Here is a 17433-nt window from a genome sequence, read left to right as displayed (position 1 = left end):
TGCTGAAAATTTGAAGAGCAAAAAAAAAAAAAAAAGTCAGCAATAATGGCTAGCTAGCTTCATTGGTAAGCTACACTGCCTCATGAACACTGTGACTGCTTTATTAGAGTGATTGACTGTTCTATTTAATTAGAGTATCTCGATCTTGTATGCAATTTTTTGAAGGTAATGGTAGGGGGCACATGCCCCCTGTGCCCCCCCTGGATCTGCCACTGCTACTATATAATATAATATAATAATAATAACAGATGTAGTAACTCTAAGTAACAGTCATGCAAAAACACAGTATATTTATGAATATGCACCAAATAAAATAGCAAGAGTCAATCTGCAATACTCAATAATTATAAGTTACGGACGTGTAGACTGCTGTCAATAATAATCAGGATATCACACCCTAGAAAAATAAAGCAAATTTTCACTCACAGATACAAACATACATGTGATGAATAAAACTAGGCTGAGTTTGACAAAATATGCAATCCAAGATTTAACTAGGCTTGCATAAGTCCTTTGCCATTTATTTACCAACATACATGTTGAATATTACACACCAACAAAACTTGTGATTGGGCCTGCGATAATAGGGCATGTGGGCACCTAAAAATTGTCTAATTTTTCCCACTTTGATGTTTGTATTCCATTGTTGCTTGACCATGAAATTTTCAGCACTTATTGAACATTTAGTTGGCTGTACCACTGCTTGAAGGTTCTTAGTTTACTAATTTGTTAAGCTGCTTTACTGTAGTTGTACCCAGTTATACTGACAGTAAAACGTCAGTAACTTTAAGTATATGGAACATAATTGTTTTACTAAGTTTTAAACTCTCAGTAAAACATCAGTGAATGCGGGTTTACTGAAAAACTACTAAAATACCAATCAATTAACTGTTCCATATACTGGAGATATACTACTCTAGTAAACTAAGAAACTTCAAGCAGTGTACAATACAAGTTAGAGAATGAAAGTAGTCTATCCCAGTACTGAGATACGAGATGTTATATTGTAGTATATAGTTTGTGCCCATATGCCTTATTTTCGCAGGCCCAGTCACAATTAGCAATAAACAAAATGTACATACGATTATATAAACATTGAAATTCTGTTTATTGATACCACATCTGTTGTCACCATACCTTAGTTTTAGAAGGAGCAACATACAGTGTTGCTGATGGATACTTGTCTATAGCATTCATTACATAATCATCTTTATTTAATTCAACAACTGCATATAGACAAAATGAGATCAATTATCAAGGTTATTATTTTATGTATACCATTTTCTTTGTAAGTAGCATACAACTGCAATTCTGTTTTGTCCTGAAGTTGCTCAGTGATACCATCTAGCAAACCTTTAACTGTAACTAGCCGATCAATCTAGAAAGATTTCACCATTCACAATCTTAAACAACGTGCAGGAAATATTTACCAGTGAAACACATTTCTTTCCTTCAACTCCTTGTATTTTCTTCAGCTCAATAGAAACCTGATATTTAGCTTTAATGTAGTTTGCAATCTACAAACACAGGTAAAATAACAAAACCAATGGATATGTATTTTACATACCATTTCTATGCTCTGAGCCTCAGACACTGATGAGGGATGTAGAGAATGATCTAGTCCAGAGCAGGTAAAAGCAGCATAAACTGAGAAAGGCTCTTTCTGTTTTATAAGATGCCTCTTGGTCAGTGCAAGAGCATGAGATGGATTTGATGTTGGATCTTCCATCAAATATTTATAAAAGAGTGATGCAACATCAACTGTGGTGCTATCATCAACACTCCATAACGTGGAGATGACAGTTTGAGCACCCACACTACGAAAAGCTTGTAGAATACTTTCAGAAGTTTCATGGAAAGGCTTATCACCTATCCCTGATTTGCATGCAGACAGAAACACCAACCTTGTACCTTCTAAGTTTATAGCACAAACAGTAGCTGGTGTAAGACAACCAACATTGATATGAGAACTGAGCTTAGAATAATCTTCATTCAAATAGGTTTCCGCCCCTGCTAAAAGCAATGCAGTCGAAGTATCATGCCAATGGCTCTTCCGAGCTTGAGTATGAATAGAAGATCTCAAATGGCCATGTGTAGCAATGTGCAAGATAAAAGGTGACTCTAAGGACAAAACATTATCCACTGTGGCAGCATCCTTTACAATGGGTTCTTTGATGTCCAAATGAGGATTTAATGACAATAGTTGCTTCACCTCCTCAATTTCTTTTTGAGTTCCAGGCAAACTTTCAAACTTAATTGCTGGCTCATTAAATGCTGCCAAACCAAACATTGAGGTCAAAGAAGAAATCCATCCCACTGATTTTCCAACATTATTACTACCGCACAATTTAAAATCTGGATTCCCCACAAAGTAGCACATTGTGTTCAGTGACATTGTGGGAGCAATAATCTTACATTTACATTGCAGCTTAAACTCTTCTGCTCTAGCTTTCACTTTCTCTTTAACCTTGGTCATCGTCTGTTGTATAACTGCCATAAAATTCTTAGAAGGGTGTAACTGATCACCACATTTATAAGAAAGTGATTTTAACATTTCTGCTTGTTGCAATAAGGAGTCGGTAGTATGCCCAATGTATACTATAGCTTTGCCAAGTAATTCTTCAACAGAAATTGGCAACATCTCCAAATCAACAGATTTAGTTGCTTTCAAAACTGCAGCAACATTGGTGATACTTGGTTGATAGGACAGATCTACTAGTGGGTTAAAAATTAGGCGCAATGAAGACACAACGTTCTCTCGCAAAAGCTCACGAGGAGATGTAAGGCGGACAATGTCAAATCTTTCACATAGTTGAACGGTGGTGCCAGTTTGTACATCTACCCAAGAGCAAACCTCAAGAGGAAGGTCATGCAAGTAGGAGTCACCACAAATCAATAATCGCTTTATACCACTGTTACTTAGTATCTTGCACACATCAGGTGGAAAAATCGCTTTGGACAACTCTGAGCATAAATCTTCAACTTTATCAAAAGACACAGGTTTTCCAACTTGATTTGAAAACGATTTATGTAAAGGAGCCACATCAATTTTTATTATCTTTGGTGGTGATTTCTTTTCCAATATACACACATAGCATACGGGATCATTTCTTTGCTGTACTTTAGGATTAAAGTCTGGATGATAAATATCAAAAACATAATCCAGGACAACATCGGCAGAGTCCAATAAAGCCAATACTTGATCATGGTTCTGAGCCATCAGTGCACGTATAACATGTGCAAAATGTTTCTTTGTAAACATTTTCTCTCTGATGTTATGGAATTTAAAGGCATCCATTTCTTCTTTTTGAATGGCAGGATTTGATAGAAGCTGAAAAAGTAAGTTATTATTGGAGTTCAATCCAAGCCTGATTAAAATCGAGAAAACTTCAGCATATAAATTTTTCCACCTGATGAATGCATCGCAAGCTATCTTTGGATGAGAACTTAACAGAAATGAAGCTCCACAAAGAGCAAAATGACGCAGTGACCCAACCACAGTGGCAACCTCCTCTAAACTAGTGATATCATTTTCAACCAAATGCATCATAATAGATTGTGCTACACTAAACGCCTTCTGATAAATTTCAAGACCCTTCTCGCTATCACCAAGCTTGACAAAAATACTTGTCATAAAGAACAGGTTTTGAGCATCAATGAAAATTCCTTCATTTTCTGCTTCCTGTTCAAGGATTACGTGCAAATGATTTTCTACATCTTGGCGGGCTTTCCTAGGATCCTCAACACAATCAACCAGTAAAATATGTTCAAGGTCAGTAGCAGTTCCAACTGGGTTATGGCTGAACTGAGAATCAGAATTTCCAGTGACATCCATGTTCAGAAAAACAGAAAGATTCTCAGAGTACTCTTCCATGAGGAGATCATAAGTTTTAGTGCTTTTAGGCATAATGGCAATCAACTGCTGAATTCTAGCTTGGGTGGTTTGAACAGCTTGAAGCATGTCTTTTGTCCAAAACTCTATTGACCCATATGAATATAAAATTAAGAAAAGCACTTCAATATGTGTTGATGTGTATAAAGATTCACTGAAAATACAATTTTCAAAGAAAGGAAGACATGAGTGAGCAATGTATTCTAAAGAGAAAGCACCAGCATTCATGCACCTTAGACAAAGGGATCGAGATAACAATGCTTTGACTGCTAACAACATAATTGGTTTTACTACGGGCAAAAGTGCCTTGGGAAGATCATTTTGTAGCCAAGAAGCAAGCTCAAGTGATTTCTTATCAACAGAAGTAAGCAATTCAGTTTGAGATTCTGGATTAAATGCATCTACATCAAATATTACCTTGTCTTTCCATTCGGAAAGACATTGATAATGCTGCTGCTTAAATTCTACAAGGAGATCTTCTAGAAGCTGCACAGTGCTACACAAGCACTTTACCATATCGTCATGTGATAGGCCTAAGACACCCCTAGACTGTGAAGGCATTAAAGGTACTATAATACTCACCAATATTTCACAGTACTTAGTATTAATTAAGTCAATTCCGTCAGGATAAAAATAGCAATAAGGTTGAGACAAAAGCAACTCGCTAATGTCACTTTCAGTTAGAGCTTTGCTAGCTTTCAACCACTCCATTACAAAGTCTTTAGTAAATTTAAGATCATTAAAGCAAAACCCTAAGATTGAAGTATCTTTAGCCTCCTGGTATTTCTTTAAGCAGTTAAGAGCAACTGCCATTCTAAGGTAACCTTTAACCCAATCAGGTTTCACTGCAATGCATTTTTGTGCGTCTTTTAAAGCATTCCCATAGTCACCCAGTTTCCAATATGCTACACTGCGATTGCTTAAAAGAACGGGATCATCTATACTAAAGTCTAAGGCTTTGCCATATTGCTCAATAGCTTCTGCATATTTCTGCTGCTTATACAACTCATTTCCTCTCTGTTTCAGTTCTTCAGCAGCCATTGGGATTGTTTAACGTTGATAACCTAAAAGAATACTAACAATGGTAAAATACTGTATACCTTATACCAAGAGTACATTATATACTCTTGCTTATACGTACATACATGATTGTACATTGAACTGAAATATTCCAAAATATAAGTATTACAAGAGAATATACATTAAGCATATAAAATGGCTGTTTGTACAACTTGACAGCACAACACACAATTCAAATGTGATAAAGATAGTAACTGTAGACATGCAGTCAACTATTAAGGCATATGGTAGCATGGCAGTGTGTGTGTAATACACATGTACGTACATGCAGGACAAACACATCAAATTTGGGAGATTTTCTGTATATGTTTCATTAAGGCATGAAATGCTGCAGTTCAGATATACAGTGAAAAATATAATTAAAATATTGGGGAAACAGATATCATTGAAAAACAAAAGAAACATAGGATCAAACAAGTCAATATATTCTACAATGGAACATTTCATACACTTTAAAGCCTAACACTTGCTTTATTATTCAGATATGGTACATACCCTGTCTGATAGTGATACATATAACACAGGATCAGTAGAAAAACTACCTACACAATCCCATATTTCTAGTTGGTTGCTAAGGATAACAGCTTAATTTGCCATGTCTAAAATGTACATAGTATACACAAGTACAAGGAATTTCAAGTTTGATTAGGGATCATAGAAATAAAAAGTAGTGAAATAAGGAAGGTTGCCTACATTTGTAGATATAGTAGTGGACATTCAATCCAAATCAAACTTAAAAATTCCTTGTACTTGTTTACTTTTTTGTAACAATTGAGGATGTGTGCGTATTATTATTATCTGAACGAAAAATGATCAATATAAGAAGATTAGCGGTGTGCCTAAGAATATTTGATGGTGAACAACTATCATGAATCCTATACAAAAGTACGGGTAGCAAATGTGGCTAGGACTATAACTTGCCACATGAACTATGGATAGAGCTCCTCCTTCCAGTTACTCTGTTATAGATGCAAAGGAATCTATCACTCTGGAGAAACTTTCATGACTGGTGTACTTTTTGTGATTCGCACTTTCTATGTATACCTACAATACATTCATTCACCATCGTGACGTAAGAAAACAATTAGAATGTTTTCGGTCATAAAGTTGTGCATATCCTATATACTATGGCTAGTATGTCTAATGAACCTGTACATACCACTATATTCAGCCCAATATACAGCATTACAAACGTAACACTACAAGAAGCACCCCTGCAATCATTACAGTCACTACCGAAAACTCAGACGATTCATGTCACAAATGTAGGGAAGCCATTACATGGCACTATCATGAATCAACACCTTGTGAGCTGTCAGCAAAAAGAAGTGGGACACAAAGGTAAGTCCATGAAGTATTAATCATGCAGCACAGTGGATGGTAGTACTGCATATTAGGGATCACAGAGCTCACATAAAAAAGAGAGCATTTCAAGCTCTTTGAGGCCTAACACTTACAATTGTCACACATAGATCTCTATTTGAATGTAATGAATATGGCAAAGACTACAGGAAAATGTACCATATGCAAGGAAATTTTGACGTCAAAAAATTTGACGAATTTGATGAATCAGTTTAATTCGTCAAATTTAAATTCTTCAAATGTTTATAAGCGCCCTTAAAAGTACAGGTTTTGCCTACAATTTCTTGATTTTCATCAACATTTTATTCGTCAAATCTGCTGAAGTCTGAATTCGTCAAATTTTTCTTACATCAAAATTTCCTTGCGTACGGTAGCTTCTACAGTATAAATCAGAAAAGTGCTGCAAACAATGTCTGCATGCATTATACATACTGTGGCATGCCAAAAGGCACCTGTCAGACTAAAGTGACATCGAACGGTGCAGCCTATAGCCTTAGCTGTTATTGAGTTATGTTTGTCTGAAAGCATCAGTCAAAGTCAGTCAGTAGAAAATTCTACTGGATAAAAAAATTGAAGAGATCAAGATACTCTATAAAGCAGTCACCCTAATACAACAGTCAGGTAAATGGTAATAGTATTCTAAAAGAATAGTCACAACTCACAACTGTAAGGGCAATCCCACTAGGGACCTGTTAGAAGGATGGGGAATCTAGTATTTAATATAACCATATACTAAAAATTTAAGTAAATAGTGTATTTAAACTCAAGTATAGATCCATGTGCAAAACAAGAGACATGGTTAAGTGTGCTTTGCGGTAAATCCTCTTTCATGGCTTTGAACAAACTATAACTGTCACAGTAGGGAACTACCTAGCTATGGTATACTGTCATTTCACTACTCTTAAGTGCGAGGATGCCTACTTCATTTCAAATTAATAATTAGTAGCATGAAACAAACTAATAGTTAATTACTTACAAAATACAGGGTATATCAATACAGGTCCAGTCTGTCTATATACATGCCATAGAGTCTGGTTGTTAGGCGCATCCACTTAATAAAAGTGTAAAAAATGCTATTTGTCAGGCCTAATAAAAAAATATCGCAATCAATATTTATCCTCTTTGCAGTCACCACATGTAGCAATATTTGGAGTAGTGATGTCACGATATATTGACGATAATCATGATAGAGAAAATTCTATATTGTGATATAAAAAAACCACAAATTGTTTAGTGAAAAGTGACTTGATACTTCCAAAATATGAGGATATTTCTCTGGAAACATGTGGTGATGCATAATAAAACAAGTGTCAACTTTGTCAAATCATTGATTGAATAAAACTTGTCCTATGAAAACATTAACATATTCAATTCGTTCAATATATCATGACTATCGTGATATAAGTCACATGATATCGTGATTATCATGATATTAAAATTTTCATATCGCGACATGGAGTCCTGTGTACAAAAATAAAGTACAGCAGGCAATAGAGAATTTGTGTAAGCAAACACAATAGACAACTATAAAACAGTTGAGAAGATACTTCTGTTCTTAATTTGTGTTTAAAGCGGTTTGTTTGCAGTGCATAACAATGTAATAAATGAATTACACAATAATTAATGAAATATATAATAAACTATGGTGATGAATTCACATATTGTATATATTTATTGTGAAAACAAAAATAAAAGTATTTTAAATAAATTAAACATTTTATTAACTTTCATCATCATGTAGTATAGTAGGGACCACAAAGGTGTAGGTGTGGCCCACAAAAAAAACATCACCCCAAAAAACCAGCCTTAATTTTCCCTGACAACGATGAGGCAGTATTGGTTAGGTAAAACTAAGCCCAAACAAGCTTTCAGATTGACCCGAAACACTTTCAATTAGTTGCTACGGAATTTTTAAACAGAATTTTCTGACTGATGCCTTCAGACAAGCGTAACTAGATAATAGTTAAGGCTACGGGCTTTATTTTTTCACTGTTTGACATCACTTTGGCCTGAGAGGTGCCTTTTGGCATACCACAGTATGTACAATGCATTCTTCATGGACTTACGTGTACCAGTGTCCTCCTTTGTGTCCCATTCATCTTGGCTGACAGTGAAAGGTGTCAATTTGGAGGTAGCACATGATGGCTTCCCTTTATAATGGAAATCGTCCATATTTTTCATAGTGGCTATTTTGGTTACAGATGTGGTTTTCGAACAGTTCTTGATTCGTAATGCTGTGTAATGGGTTGCATCAAGAGTTCATAATAGATATATTTAGGAGAGTATCCAACGCCTGTATTGCCCCCAAAACGCACTGCATAATAATTGTGTAACATTATGCAGCATTTTAGTATAATTTCAGTGAACTCCAACACATAGTTTAGCCATGAAAGACTTGCTGATAGACATTGATAAACCAAAGCGAAGACCTGCAAGTACTTCAAGGCCCTTCTAGCTCTTGAAGCAAGTTAACACGTTTGGTGATGATGACTATTGCATAACATTATTATGCAGTGCATTTTGAAGGGACAATACAGCAATGGATACTCTCCTAAATATATCTATTGTGAACTCTTGATTGAATATAGCTGACAACACAGAGCATAATGGATACTTCACTTTTCAGATGATAATTGGCAGCTGGTGCACGCAACACCATTTATTTTGATGCGGTATGCATGGGTTCACCAGTGATAATAATTTATATTACAAAAAAGTTAATAAGCAAGTACACAAAAATTGGAATTTTCAAACCATAGCACACCAATAAAAAGTACATATTGAGAAAAACGAAATTTAAAAATAATTTAATATCACATGCTACATAAATAAGCAAGTTTTTATCAGGCCAGTACTCAAAGAAGGAAAACTCAAGTCTATTAAGTTAGAGTTAAAGCACCGCCACACGCGTGTACGGAAAATACAGTACGAGGGGGTGTGTTGAGAGGCTAATACAGCACGAGAGCTGTATTTGCCTCAAGACACCCCCGAGTACTGTATTTTTCGTACACACAAGCAAGGCGGTGCTTTAAGTGATATATTGTACTTCCTGGTCGCATTTGGCTCGGAGTGATTTTCTCTAGTACTCAAACCCCTGCGATTTTCAGTGATAAGGATATCAGTAAGTGTTCATATAATCTATTTCTAGTAGAACAAACTAATAGGATTAGTTTGGCTAGTTTTAGCAATTTACAATGTCACACACGTGATCAATCGTGCTGTCTTAGTGAGTCGTGTTTAAAGCTTCATGATCAGACAATCAGTAAGTGTTTATACAATCTATTCCTGGCCGTAGAACGAACTCGTAGGATTAGTTTGGCTGGTTTTAGCGATTTACAGTGTGTTGTTTACATAACATTCCACAAATAAATTCTCCGCATAACTGTACTGTATTTGCCCAAGTGTGCTGTATTTGCCCAATTAAGCGCATAACTGTACTGTATTTTCCCAATTAGCTGCGTAACTGTACTGTATGACCCATATAGTACAGTTATGCAATTGATTAGTACTGTATGGAGAATACGATACGTGGCATCGCTTTGATCCTCCCACGCAAAGTACAATATACCTATATACCACCTTATTTGCCTGCTCATGGAGAGTTCGAAAATCTTTATTGCGTTTATATAGCTCTAATGGTATGCGTGTCACGTATTTGTTTACGATGCAGTAAACGTAAACAAAATCATCATTTCTTCTACCAAACTGCCTTCATATCCATATGCGCAAGTGACTACAGGGCTAAGACTATACCTTGGCTAATGTGCTGATCCATGAACATTTTAAGCCAAATTACAACTTTGTAGACTAATCCAAACGGAAGTTATGGCTGCGAATGTAAGCGTAAAGTAACTCTGCACATCTTGTACTCCAATATATTTGAAGCATCACATGTCCACACTCAAAATGTAAAAGCTTATGCTACCCCATGATGACATGATCAGCTTCTTGTAAATTCCTATAGTACCTATCTCTCTGGGTTATACTCGCAAGCATAGATTCATTTCACGTGAGAGAATCGTTTCACAGTGAGAGATTCATTTCACAGCGGAAACTTTTCTACCTTATTGAGTGCCATTGTTTGATGTTTAAAATAGCAGATACCCAGATTTGCAACATTTAATACGAGTACACAAAAAATTGGAATTTTCAAATGTGACCGTCTTACCAAAAGCTTGACTTGTTTGCACAATTTCAGAATTTTTTAATGGTGTCAGCATTATCTGCAATGTCCAAAGAATGGATCACCAAAGTTTCAGCTTCTGTGGTGAGTAGTTTTGGAAAGATAATCGATTTATACACTAATCAGACAGAGAAATGCACTCAATTGTGACCTACATAGTTAGCCAGTATAAACATTATGAAAGTTGAGTCCCTGCAGTTCCCCAGTTCTTAGCCCTCAGGTTCACGGTCAAGAGGGTATAACGTAGACATACAGTGTCAAGGAGTGTAACATGGGCCTACACTGAGATTCTGGCTGCAACTGCAGTCAGTCTTGATCACCAAAATATTTACCTTGACCTTAAACTGACTTGAGGCTTTTTCAATATGTAACCTGTGCCTTAGCAATGATTGTACTGTTTGATTAATGGTTTCAAATTTTCATCCTCAATCATATATTGACGGCCTTGACTGTTGACCATCTACCTACATGTAATGCGCCTATCAATGTAATGCCCGACTACCACTGATACGGGCTGAGGGTGGGGAAAGGTTGGGGATGATGGGGGAATTGATCGCTAAATTTCCCCGACATAGTGGGGATTTGTCTTCGCTAAAGAAATTCACTCAGACAGCGAAGATGTGTGCTTTCAGTTTAGGAAAGAGAGTCGGGTGCTAGCTATTACGTTTATACTAGAATCCACTCGAACTAACTCATCACTAGACCAATGCCACACGACCGTACAAATCCCCGCCTAGCCCCAGTATTCCCGGGGTCTGCAGGTCGAGACTTGGTCGGGGTTTGTATCGCCAGTACTCCCCCAGTAGGTGGGGAATTGTAAGGCTTCAGAAATGCAAATCCCCACCTCAGCCCGTATTAGTGGTAGTCGGGGATTACATTGATAGGTGCACAATTGCCTGGGTGTCACCCTCACTGTTTTACCGGAGTAGTTACTCAGGTTGCTTTTACCGAGGTTTTTACCCAGTCTGCATTTTCTGTGCAGCATGCATGGACACGCAGAAGAAGGACTCTCCTTCCAACACCAAAACCCGGCCCTCCTAGTTACGACTCCTGTTTACCTCGGATCGTGACTATCAAGTTTGTAACTCATACAAACTGTCGGGGAAATTTTAGGCGCCAAAATGATGACCCATCGGCTGAGCACCCTCTACCTCGCCCTCTACTAGATACGTAGGCGCACAACATGTTTAACATACGTTTACAGTGAGAATTTAAACAGCCTCCCAAGCACTTCCACGTCTTCTCGCTCGTCTTCTCTAGTCTAGACCTGAGTACTCACATGATATAATAAAATACGGAAATTTCCAGTAAAATTGGGACCCTGTAAATTTAAAATTGAATGTTCTAAAGGGGCGAGGACTCAGCATTCCACTCAGTGTTTTAAACTTAGAAATTAGCTGAACTGATTTGCAGAAATACGGGCTCCATCACTAAATCCGAGATCATACTACAATAGTTTAAAACATCATAGATAGTATATTCTACGTACCCGTAGAATAGCTATACTATCTATGAAAACATTAAGCTAGATAGATCTAAAGTCAATTAAGTGCTGAAGTGGGATGTGGGCGATGGGCGGAACTACGGTAGCCACTGGAAGCACACCTGAAGCACAGTTTGGTGATTGAATGAACGCCGAGGTGTGGAGTAGTTCATGAATGGCAGAGGGAATGGTATGGCATTAATCTCTGGCAATCAGTAACTGAAGACCCTGAAAAGGGATGTGGAGTAGTTCATGAATGGCAGAGGGAATGGTATTACATTAATCTCTGGCAATCAGTAACTGAAGACCCTGAAAGAGCGCAAATTGGGTTGGATGAGTCAAGGTGCTTGATAGGAAATGGTTGCGACTGTGTAGATGTGCAGAAGTGTTGCATCAAGGTTGGATTTTTTTTTTTTTGTAAGCAGCCTGAGGGGCAATAAGACCAATAAAACTGTTCTTAACTATATAGGCTGATGAAAAATTGGTGAATTCAATGCATGGTGAACTCAAGAGTTTCTCAAAACCCAGGTTAGGTGAAGTGCCAGTAGCAATCTTCTCAGCAACTAGGGGTACGGAAGTGGCATGCATCAATAGATCAAACTAATTTAAGCTTCATAGCTACAGAACCAATAAAAAGTGCTCTTTTTTTTCTTGATTATCAAGGTGTTCTATAACTTTCCAGGTAAGCTACTAGTAAGGGATAGCTACTTTGAAATCATTCTCCTCATTTTCAGGTATTATGCGGGCATGTTCCATGCAGTGCCATAATTACTGTACTCAGTTTGCTAGTGGCCAGACCACTTTTTTTGAATGATGGTTGGCGGAAAAACGAATCTGGTGTAACTCCAGTTCTGCATGGCTACTATCCAGTTTTTGGAGATGTTAGCTAATTGGCCAGAATGGCAAATAAAGAACTATTATATTGATGAGGTGTGAACTGTTTTATGGCTGCTGTTCTAGTTAGTGTGTGCTAGAAATCTTAAAGATGTCATTTGCACCTTGCCAATACTTGCCATTTTTCTGCCGACCATCACTCAAAAAAGTGGTCTAGCCATGCAAGACTAGTTTGCTAGACTATACATGAGCTACTAGCTAATCATCCGAGTATTTTTATCAACAGTCCTAACCAATCTTTAATAATTCTTCAATAAAAGCCAGACATAGCTACTTGTGGTAAGATAAAGTGATCTCAATGGGATTGTCTTGGGTTCTGTAATATTGTGAAGAAGGATGGGAATTGGTAGCTATAGCTAGCAAGTTGCTGATTACTTTGTAAAATAGTGACAATTGTTGATTCTCTTGTAAGGAGGACTCCTTTTAAGGTAGTATAGCATATATCCTACCATACTGCAGTTTTGCTGAATAGTGTAAGGAAACATTATTGGTACTTGTATAATAGATTGTGGTATAGCACTGGTACGTATATTATACACTCAACAGAAAACCTAATGTATCTATTAATTTATTTATTACTGTGTATAGAACTCACAGGATTATAAAAATGCACAATTAGCTAGATAGGCAATGGGGAGGGGAGATTAGATAAATCATCATTGCAATGCCTTCTGTGTGCCCATGTCTTTGACAAAATTGATAATCTAATTGTTAAGGTTGTCCAGTTCAACTATTGATTGAGGTACGTAATTCGTTACATAATTTGATGGTTGAGGGTAAAAATGAATTCAGATAGGATTCAGTTCTGGAGAAAGGAATTACCAAATGCTGATTATGTCCACAGGTAGCAGTGGCGTAGCTACAATTGAGGCAACTGAGGCAGCTTAAAAATGCTCAACAGAACAGGCTGAGCAGGCCTGAGTTTTGGCACCCCGGATTTTCTACTCAAACGTTAATACTAGACAGCATTATTTACTGCACCGCAATAGCTGAAAAGTGGTTCAACACCATGCAAAGCACCATGTCACCATATGGTATAGGCTGCAGCCCTGCTTAGTACTACAGCCATAGATTCTATTTTGTGTAGCTTGAATTTGTAAAACTTTTTAAAAATCGAGATATTCTAATAGAGCAGTCACCGTAATATACTCTAATAAAGCATTCAATACAGATTATAGCCACTGTTCTCATTACACTGCTTGATCATTTACATTTATGTTAATTGTCCTTATATTACTTTTCAAAAGTTCCAATGAGTCAACTGCATGGCATTACATTGAGCTAATTGATCATACATATAATGCATTAGTAGTTACAATCAAAAAAATAGCCCTCTCCACATGCCATTTCAAAGCATATATTTTCAAAAGTTTCCTTGACCCCAGACTCCCTAGCTTGACATGCTTAGCACATGCAGTTAAACATCACATGAAAGAGGTAATTATCTCTGACTTAAACATCACATCAGATCAATAAAAAGTAGTGTACATGACTTGCAGTCCATGGATGGCCTGACCGCTCAAAATATCTCCGGAGTAAGTTGTGTTGCATGCAATTAAACTAATCTGATAATTGAAGTATGGTATATACTGTATCATTATATCTATGTTGCATGGAGCATTACTTATGACATGTAGAAAAACACTCAGAGTCTTCTGAAACAGTTTCCTCCATCCAACCAGATAGTCAACCTGCAAATGCTGTACCACCCATCTGACTTAAATCATCGTGATCAATTATTGCAGTGGGTATATAAGTTGTCCCATTCATTAATTGACTTAAAAGTATTTGTGGATCAGTTGAGTCAGAAGTAGACCCTCAATTTGGTCAATGTATAAACTTTGCCTCGGCAAAAATTTTTTCCTGGCTACGCCACTGGGTAGTCAATGGATAAAGATCTCAGCCAGTCCATGTAATATTTTGTAGAACATTGTTAGCTTTAAAAGATTTCTTCTTTGTTCAAGTGATTACCACTAAAGTTATTCTAACATGTTGGTTACACTGCATGCTCTAATAGGAAAAATCATTCTAAACAAGGCAAGCTGAACTTTGTTGCACTTTTTCTATCTGGTTTTAGATGTGGCAAGTCACAATAGTCTATGCAAGTGAAGTGTAGCACATTTTATGGCTAGGCAAACTTGATTACTTGTTCCTCATCCACAAAAATCTGGATTTCCATGTGGGCAGGAGGTCATTTTTCAATATTCATTATTGAAGAAAATACTCCAAATCAAGCTGTCTGCTACTATAAAGGTTAGCTAAAGCCTTTTAAGAAATAATATTTATGTTTTACCACCCTTTCAGAGGTGCAAGCGACATTTGCTGTGCTATCAAATGATATCCAGCCTTCTTAGCATCAAAACATGTCATTACATGTGATAGTGATTAATAACAGCAACAATGAAATAATTATTAGAGGCAGTGGGGTAAAAATGGATGTGGGTGGGGATAAGAAACAATCAAGTTTGCCTGGCCTAACCTACTGTATCAAAGACAATAAGGCTGGTTTTCTAGTCTATAGCCTACTTCGATAAAGTCATGAAATAGATGTTTGGAACTTAGTTACAATGTGAAGAGGTGGTCTTTGTAAAATGGGTGGTCTTAATAAAAGGTGACCATAAGTGGTCTTATTTATATGTAGGGTCATTAACATTCATATTTCTGAATTTACAATGTATTCATTATTAATGCGCCTATAGTGAATGTAGTGCCTGACTACCACAGATACGGGCTGAGGGTGGGGAAAGGTCGGGGATGGTGGGGGTAATTGATTGCTAAATTTCCCCGACATATATAGTGGGGATTTGTCTTCACTAAAGAAATTCAGTCATGCAGCAAAAGTGCCTGGTGTGCTTTCAGTTTAGGAAGGAGTCGGTCTCGGTTGCTAGCTACTACTTTCACTCAAAATCTATTCGAATCAACTCATCACTAGACCAATGCCACATGACTGTGCAAATCCCCTCCTGGCCGCAGTATTCCTGGGTGTGCAAGTTGAGACTTAATCGGTCAGGGTTTGCATCACCAGTACTTCCTCAGTAGGTGGGGAAGGGGAATTGTAATTTTCAGTGATGTAAATCCCCACATTCCCCCACCTCAGCCTGTATCTGTGGTAGCCGGGGATTACATTGATAGGTGCATAAAGAAAATACTCCAAATCAAGTTGTCTGTTACTATAAAGGTTAGCTAATTAAAAGCCTTTTAAGAACTAGTACTTATGTTTTACCACCGTTTCTGAAGTGCAAGTGACATTATTACTGTGCTACAGAATGAAAGCCAGCCTTCTTAGCATCAAAATAAGTGTGCACATGATTGATAACAGCAATAATGAAATTAGAGGTAGTGGAGTAAAAAGGAATGCGGGCGAGGATAAGAAACAATTAATCAAGTTTGCCTGGCTTTAAGGCATTATCATAGCTATACCTAACTATGTATAATTATAGCTTTGTAGCTAGGTACAAAGCCAGTGCATAATTTTGAAACAAATGGCATGCCATAGCTCCAGCAAATTCATAAACTTTTATAGTAACAGTAATTAATGACTAGAATTCATTGCCCCAATCTATTGCAATTTATTGATGTTGCTGGACAGACACTACAGTATATACGTAGCCACTTAATTGTTTATATAGTAGACTATAGTTAATTAGTTTAGCTAAATTTTTATAGGTATGGTTTTATTTATTGAAGTGACTATAAAGCCAGCACCGGTTTTCATATCAAGAAGTTTGGGGACATTTGCTATACTTTTGTTCATGGCAAAAATGCCAGGTGGAACAGGCATGTCCAATACATTTCGATTGAAAAACCATTAAAAATTAAACTAATTATCGTGTACCGCATACCTTGAGTCTGTTTAGTAACTTTCCAAATTTGATGCGTGTAGAGCAACTCGCTGTGAGTACAATAATGCCAAACGAAGTCCAATTCACAGAAAATTTGGCATGTAAAAATGGCTTAAACCGACCAGGTGTAGCAAATTTCCCCCATACATTTTGTATTGGGCATTTTGGGAGCATGCAATAAAAGGCGTAATAACCTGCGACACGTGATATAGGTACCTCAGATTCCGAACCAGATTTGGAAAGAGCAGTGAATAGCAATTAAGATGAGCTATAGCAGAAGAAAATTAGAGGAAATTTAAGCATGTCATTTTAAGGTTGAAAATCACTTACGTACCTATTCTATGGCAAATTGAATGGCTCAATGGTACAGGATAATTGGAAGGGAATGCTCTGAGCTATTTCAATGTCTTGACAGCCATTAACCTTCAGTAGTGTTATACACAATGAAGCAAAGTTCTACTTCTATTTAATTCAGTTCAGTTCAATTAAAGGACTGACGTTAAGTCATACTGTAGGGACCAATTCATGGTTTTACAAATCTGCAGATATCTCATCAATCTTAAATGTAATGTAATTATTTATATTGTCCACTGTTAGCTGTATTCATACACTTGGTTTAACTGTCCATATACCACCCAATGCAGTGGATCAGTGTGTACTTACCAAAATAACCGTTTGATGTTACAGTAGGTGAAGG

General features: G+C 37.0%; 1 protein-coding gene across 1 annotated transcript; it reads right to left on the bottom strand.

The window, feature by feature from the left end:
- Positions 1–224: 224 nt before the first annotated feature.
- Positions 225–11819, bottom strand: LOC136236140 (uncharacterized). The gene is made up of 6 exons (XM_066026239.1): positions 11714–11819; positions 1568–4956; positions 1431–1517; positions 1279–1378; positions 1138–1226; positions 225–397 (listed from the first exon to the last, which is right to left on the bottom strand). Exons 2-6 carry the CDS (start codon positions 4931–4933, stop codon positions 383–385), a joined length of 3657 nt encoding a protein of 1218 aa, XP_065882311.1. The 5' UTR covers positions 4934–4956; positions 11714–11819; the 3' UTR covers positions 225–382.
- Between the last annotated feature and the right edge of the window lie 5614 nt (positions 11820–17433).

Source organism: Dysidea avara, chromosome 10 (assembly GCF_963678975.1).
Source record: "Dysidea avara chromosome 10, odDysAvar1.4, whole genome shotgun sequence".
Classification (NCBI taxonomy): Eukaryota; Metazoa; Porifera; class Demospongiae; order Dictyoceratida; family Dysideidae; genus Dysidea; species Dysidea avara.
This window is presented reverse-complemented; position numbering and strand designations above follow the sequence as displayed.

What these genes read in the sequence shown, in the direction of transcription:
- LOC136236140 (XM_066026239.1), bottom strand. Translation starts at nt 4,933, where the DNA reads ATGGCTGCTGAAGAACTGAAACAGAGAGGAAATGAGTTGTATAAGCAG. An exon ending in AGGCTCAGAGCATAGAAATG is followed by an intron (nt 1,518 to 1,567) that starts GTATGTAAAATA and finishes CTGTGTTTGTAG; the next exon opens with ATTGCAAACTACATTAAAGC. An exon ending in GAAAGAAATGTGTTTCACTG is followed by an intron (nt 1,379 to 1,430) that starts GTAAATATTTCC and finishes AAATCTTTCTAG; the next exon opens with ATTGATCGGCTAGTTACAGT.